The following is a 7,309-nucleotide window of genomic DNA, read 5'->3' as shown; positions in this document are numbered from 1 at the left end:
CCACCATGCCCAGCTCCCATACATCTTTTTTACTATAGCAATACAACATATTGGCTAAGGCACAGGTTTGGAGTTGGGCTGTTCCCCTGAGCTAGGTATGTACTTAATTTGGGCCTCAGTTTCAAAATGGAGAATAAAGCCAGGCTTGGTAGGATACACTTGGAGGATGAGGTAGGACTGGAAGTTTGAATTAGGCTAGGCAATTTAGCAAGATGTTATCTCAAAATAAAAAGGGCTGTGGATATAGCCCAGCAGTAGAGTACTTTCCTAGTATGCATAAGGGCCTGAGTTCAGTCACTAGTACCACCAAAAAAAGAGAATAACTTTGTCCTAAGAGCATGAGGAATAGTATTTCAAGTTCTTAGTATAGTATCTGGCACATACTAAGTGCTTGGGAAGTGTTACTGTTATTACTATTTCATCCTATTAATTTCTCATAGGCTTGTAGTATAACTTGATCATTTTTGTATAATTGATAATTTTGACATTCACAAGTTCTTTGGGGATAAGTTCAGGAATATTTAATTTACACCTTTACATAGAAATTTATCTTTGCAAATCATCCAGTTAACTGATTTTTGTACAAATTCCTGCTTGTTCCCCTAACCTCTGAGAAATGTTAGTGCCATTCTTCAAGTCTCTAAGAATAACTAGCCTAGCATCAGCTGGCTAGCTAGCTTAATTAGTAATGAGCGTATCAACAGGATGTCAACCAGCATAAAATGTGGAATGTTTGGGGATGCAATTAAGAGCCCTGTCCATGGGACAGAGATTGAATCTGGGGAAAACAGCCTTGTCATTTGAGAGACTTTCAGTTCTGGACAGTGGTTTTTTTCCAGACCTCATCATAGTGTTTGCTTTGATTATATGCTCAGCAGATCTATCATCTTCTGATGATAGACTGGCTTGCCAAGGGGTGCTTAACAGGAAATGGGTGCCCTGGAGATGGAAACAAATATTCCGGTTACTGAAAGAACTAGCTTCTACTATAAATTTGTAAATTGTCCTTCAGGTTTATACATGAGCCTCATGTGATTCTGACCAGTGTCTTTCTGACACACAGAATTTTATTCCCCTTAAAAATATTGAGAAATATTGGTGCCCTATAATTGCCAGACTTGGGACCTCATCTTTGGTGGTGGTAATTTCATTAAGTTCATTAAGCTGTCCTCTAAGACTAGGCAGTCAGCCAGGAAGATCTCCCCGGTGATACCTCTTCAATATGCACTATTATGAGGTCTTCTTTCAAAAGCCAGTAAGTAGTAACTTGTTTGCTGGAGCCACTTTCTACTAGTTTTGTGCCGGATTTTTTTTTGAATAATTCATGTTTAATTACACAATGCATGAATTTTTTCTTTTATAAAAAACAAAATTAAGTGCCTTCTGTCACCTTCCCTGCCTGTCCCCTTTTCTGCCTGCTCTTGCCATTAGTAATGTATATGTATTGTTCTATGTTCTTTAAATGTATTTGTTATATGTAGAGATAGTATTCAGTGAAACTATGTGTGATAATGTTTGTGTCGTTAACATACAAAGTATCATACCTAACGTTTTGATTTCGGTCTACAATGACCCCAAAGGCCGTGTGCTTGGTTACCAGATGATGGGCTCTTAGGAAGTGATGGGATCATGAGGGCTGTGACTCCATCAGTGGTTGAACCCATGAACGGACTCATAATTTGACGGCACTATTGAGCAGTGATGGAAATCCAGGAGGTGGGGCCTGGTTGAGGGAAGTGAGTCATGGACGTAGGCCCTTGGGGACCCTCTTGACGACAGCCCCTTTTTCTCTGGCTCTGCTTCCTAGCTTCAAGTCTAGTTTTCCTTTTATCAAGTCCTCTGCCATGTTTCTGCCTCATGAAAGGCCTAAAGGAATGGAGCTAGCTGACCATGGACTGCAACCTGTGCAACTGTGAACTAAAATAACTGTTTCCTGCTTCAAGTTGGTTTGCTCAGGTGTCTTGTCACAGTGGCAGAAAGCTGACATCTTACATTCTTTTTTTGGTGGTAGCTGTTCAGTGATTTATCTGTTAGTAGAAAGATTTGCTCATTATTTCAAAATACTTCATGATATTCCAAAGTAATAATAAACTTGTATAGCTATTTTTCTATGAATGAACTTGTACGTTTTCCCCAGTTATCACGATAATAAACAAATGTCTTACATACATGTACCAGTGTTTCTCCAGGACAGTGGTTCTCAACTAGGGAAAACTTTGCTGCCAGGGAACATTGTCAATGTCTGAAGACATTTTTGGCTGTTAAAGTGTGGGGAGAAGACTATGCATCTGGCATCTACTGGGTAGGGAACAGGGATGCCACTACACATTTTACAGGGCACAAGACAGTACTCCCCCTGCCCCCCAGCCATGTATCCAGTTAAAGAGCAAGGCCAATGCTTTAAAAACATGGAACCTGTGTCTGATGTGGATTTCATTTCAGTTTTATCTGTAACAAACCCTTCCAAAACTTAACAGTAATTTACTCCTTCACAATGCTGAGTTAGCTGGCAGATCCCCTGAGATCACTCAGGTTCGTGGATTCAGACGGACAGCAGTGGGGCTGGAAAGGCCAAGGTATCCTCACTCATTAGCATGCCGGCAGTTATTTGCTAGCTGTCACCTGAGTCTGTAGTTCTCCATGTGGCCTCTCCCACAGCCTACACCAGCTTATTCTATGGTTACAGCCTTATTCCAAAAGATCGAAAAAGTGGAAGCTGATGGTTTGTTGATACTTGAACCTGCAATTCAGTGTCACTTCTGCTGCATTCTGTGAAACCAAGTCACAAAGACAACCCATATTCAAAGGGGAAATTACATGTGATTGTGTACACGTGTAATCCTGGCTACTCTAAGGGCTGGGGCAAGAGGACTATAAATTTAAGCCCAGCCTGGGAAACTTAAGTGAGACCCTGTCTGAAAAAGGGCTGGGAATGTAGCTCAGTGGTAGAGTACTTGCCTGGCGTGTACAAGGCTCTGGTTTCACTTTCTAACACTGAAAAGAGATAAAAAGGACAGGGGACAGACTACTGCTTGTCGGAAGAGCAACTTCTGCCAAGTCACACTGAACACTCTCACGTGAGGATTAGAAGACAAGGAAAACTCAAGTTTTAGAATGGTATGAGTGACGTTCATCTTATACAAAAAGGCTTCAGTCTAATATGGCCCCCAGCACTGAGGTCAAGTAACTATAAGGGCAATGGTTTAGTCCATTTCTATTGATAAATGCCTTTTAAAAATCATAGTTCACTTGTATTATCATAGCTCATAAAAATTTGTGAGTCTTAATCTTTCTGCCCATGGAACTAGACCGAGGAACTCAATTTGTTGAGGACTCTGAATGACCAGCTGCCAACCAAACAATTCTGCTGACCCATGGCAGTTGCAGGTTTACAATCCAGGATTTGACTGTTCAGAGATGATTCTAAAGGTCCATAACACATCATTTGTAATTGCTGGGCCATGAATATGAATCACGCTGTCGGGCTGGTATGCTAGAAAAAACCCATCAAGTGAGCTGTTTTGTTCAGTATCTTTATCTCAACAGAGCTTCATTGTTCTCAGCCCAGCAAGTGTGAAATCTCATCAAGTACCAGGAAAGGGTTACTTAATTTCCAATTTCACTTTATGAAGACAGTTAATACGCTATAGTGTTGGCATGTCAACATAAAACTGTGCAGCTCTTGGAATCTATCTCTGTGCCTAAAGGAAGAGGCAGGTGTGCGCCCTCAGGCTTCCAACAGGGGGAAATCCCAGCCATGTCACTGTTTTAGGAGGCTTGTAGGGTGCACTGAGAAAAGCACAGCCGCAGCTCTGGTAGCACTGCACAGTCACCCCGCCTCCTCTGCCTTATCTTTCCTGCTGTATGGCCAGAACTAGGAACTCCTAGACCCTACATCAGAGCTGGACTATGGATGTACAGCTGAAACATAAGTCCTAAGAAGTCACAATGAAGACATGTGCTTATCCTTCATTATCACACACCGTTACTTCTCTTTTTATAAACTTTACTGAGATGTGCCGGTCAGAGCCACTTCTTTATTTCTTAAGTGCTGGGATTACAGGCATGCGCCACCATACCCAGCCTTAAGAGTCATTTCTGAAGGACTCTGTTAACAAGTAAAAAGCAGAACCAGTGAGCTGAGCATGGTGGTGCACTGTAATCCTAGCGTTCAGGAGGCTGAGGCAGGAGGATCCTTGCCGAGTTTGAGGCCAGCCTGGGCTACAAAGTGAGTTCATGGCCAGCCTCAACTGCATAGCGAGACCCTGTCTCAAAAAGACTGAAAAAAACAAAAACAAAACCAAAAACACCCCAGAAAAACAGAACCAATGATAATGCTTTGGTCCATTTTATTTTTTGTTTCCAATACAAAGGTATGCGTATGTCCTGGGCATCCCGAGATATTTTATCCATTTTAACTGTATTTTCACTTTATTTTTATCATCATTCATTCATTCATTGAAGCTGATGACTGTTAAGAGCAGCCAAAATGGCAGAAACAACAGAGCACATTAATTTCCAATGTGCATTTTACAGCACAAAGGGAAAGTGCTGAGTTTAAACTGTTAGAATCATTTGTCTTTTTTTTGTCTCTAGCCTTTTATAATTCATACACTTTAGGCTGGTGAGTCTGCAAAGGAGTATCACAGAATTAAGAATACTTAAATAACACAAAATAGCTGAATAACCCATTGACTTCTAGGTTCAAAAAAATGTAAAATGCATTGTTTGGAATCACGCTGCTTACACTGTGTTACAGGAGGAGGTCTGACGGGAGCTCTGTTCAATCCAACTTTGGCACTCTCACTTCACTTCATGTGTTTTGATGAAGCGTTCCCTCGGTTTTTTATAGTATACTGGCTGGCTCCTTCTTTAGGTAAGCATATTTTTATTTAGTATGTCTGGAAATCAGGGTATTTTAAATATGATATGGAATGTTACTGTCATATGTCAATTTCCACAGCAGAGCAGGCACAAAAAAGAAAAAGGTAGTTAACAGGCTCCAAGTAAGATTTTATTTTGTACAGTAGCCTTTAAAACTCCTTATCAGAGCTAGGGGTGTAGCCGAGTGGTACAGCACTTACCTAGCACTCAGGAGGCCCTGGGTTTCACTAGCACCATAAATAAGTAAATACACTAATTAATTAAAACCTTTTTACCTTTAAAGAAACAAAATCATCAAGTTAAGGTTAATCAGTTTCAGGTATGGTATCTCTTTAAGAAGCCCTGAGGGGTAGGAGAGATGCGCTTCCGTAAACCCAGCACTCTGGGAAGCTCAAATAGAAAAGTCCCAAATTTAAGCCCAGTCTGAGTGACTCAGTTGAGACCCTTTATAAAAATTTAGAAAGAGCTGCAGACATAGGCTAGAGTGTGAAGGCCCCAGGTTCAATCCCCAGTACCATAGATACACCCACCCCACACACACACCCCCTGAGAAGTTGGGGTGCAGCTCAGTGGCAGTGCTCGCTGCCTGGTTTTGACCCCTACCAAGCACACGTACATAGATTCAGGTGCAGTGGCCTGTGCCTGTGATTACAGCTACCAGGAGTCTGAAGGAGAAAAATAAAATCCCCTGAGCCTACGAGTTCAAGGCCAGCATGGACTCTTTAAAAAGAGAAAAAAGCATGGAGTGATCACTTAAGAAAAAATCTTTTTTGCTGAAATTTATCTTATCAAATTTGCGCTCCAAACAAATGTTATTTAACTCACCTGACTTGCAGAAGAGCATCTCGTGAATTACTAAATAACCTCAATTAAGTATAGTTTTTAGATTATTCACAAGTTCCATCCTTATTTTATTTGGATCAGATATGTAACCATTTTATACAGAGGGGTCAAATAACATGACAAAAATTACACAATAAGTATAATTGTAATGGGCTTTTTCTTTTCTTTTTTGGGGGGGCGTGATGAGGTGGCACTGGGCTTGAACCTAGGGCCTCAAGTATGTTATACAAGGGTTCTACCAGGAGCTGTATCTCCAGCCCAGTCAATATGCATTTCTTGAGCTCATTGTGGTGATGCCAGCCTGTAATTCCCACACTGTAATTTACTCTGTAATCCCTAAACAACATACAAAACCATCTCATAAAAAAATGCACTTCTTTATAGAAGTTGTCAGCACTTCTTGATTTTGTTCAATTATTTTTTTTTGGAGACTGTCTCACTATGTAGTGCACTATGTAACCTTGAACTCATTATGTAGTTCAGGCTGGCTTCAACTCCCTATGATCCTTCTGCCTCAGCCTCTGGAGTCCTGGGATTAGAGATACAGCATCACATCCACTTAGTTTCCTGTTTTAAACCTACTTATAATTAATAACTATAAATTAATAAGGATGCCTAGCCTCCACTAATTCTCCACCCTTGTTTTTGTCCAGTTAGCACTTTGTTTCATATTGCTTGTTTTCTGTTTAAAATGTCACATTATAAAGGAAAAAGAACTCTTTCCCTTTTACAGACCAGAGAGTGGGAGAGTGTAGTTCAAACAGGAAGATAACACCTTACTGTGGCCACTACCGACACATTTTAAAGACACATGAAAATACTTGAAATACCCAAATAAAAAATATTTTTATTCATTTATTTGTTGCCCATGGAAGGAGTCTCTTACAAGTAGAATCAGGGGCCAGGGATTTAGCGCAGTGTCACAAGCATGTGCCTGGCAAGCGCAAGGTCCTGAGTTCGATTCACAGTATAAAAAAAAAAAAAAAAGAACTATGGACAAGTAGAATCAGGATCAAGTTTATCAGTACTTATGGATGGCCCTATTTAGCTTGTTGAGAGTACATATTCACAGATTCCAATGGACCCAATTAAAAATTTCTGTTGTAGTTTTTGGTTTAAAGAGGCATGCTCTTACACTCTTTTATGAGGTCTATGAATGAAAAATAAAGTCATCCTTTAATATGTTGATAAAATACATGTCTGTGAATAAATGGCAGTTGTCAGAGCACTAAATTCTAGCTTGCTACTGAACTTTGTCATACAGTATATTGAAGTTACATTCCTGATGGAAAAAAAATGGCTCCAAATGAAATAAAGTCACAATTAAAGAATGGGAAAAATAGGGCCAGGGATATGGCTCCGTGGCACAGTGCCTGCCTGGCAAGCGCAAGGTGTGAGTTTGATTCCTGATACCACAAAAAAAAAAAAAAAAAAAAAAAAAACCCAAAAAACCCCCTTCCGTTTGCTTATTTTCTAACTCTCTTGTCAGAGTTACAGGGACAGAGAAAAAGAATGTAAAAATAAGCAAAAAATTCAACAGCAAAAGCTCTCACCGTAAGAGATCACTGTAATTCCTCTAATC

The 7,309-nt window shown here is 40.3% G+C and overlaps 1 protein-coding gene across 1 annotated transcript in view; it reads left to right on the top strand.

The window, feature by feature from the left end:
• Aqp11 (aquaporin 11) overlaps nucleotides 1-7,309 on the top strand; it is a 15,036-nt gene that overhangs the window by 5,510 nt on the left and 2,217 nt on the right. The window contains exon 2 of the mRNA XM_005379835.2: nucleotides 4,760-4,876. Coding sequence (XP_005379892.1) covers nucleotides 4,760-4,876 — 117 coding nt within the window. The remainder of the gene's footprint in view (nucleotides 1-4,759; nucleotides 4,877-7,309) is intronic.

The sequence above is a fragment of the Chinchilla lanigera genome, unplaced genomic scaffold, assembly GCF_000276665.1.
Source record: "Chinchilla lanigera isolate Chin_1 unplaced genomic scaffold, ChiLan1.0 scaffold00013, whole genome shotgun sequence".
NCBI classification, from domain to species: Eukaryota; Metazoa; Chordata; class Mammalia; order Rodentia; family Chinchillidae; genus Chinchilla; species Chinchilla lanigera.
Note: the sequence above shows the minus strand (reverse complement) of the source record. Positions and strands in the feature narration are given on the sequence as shown.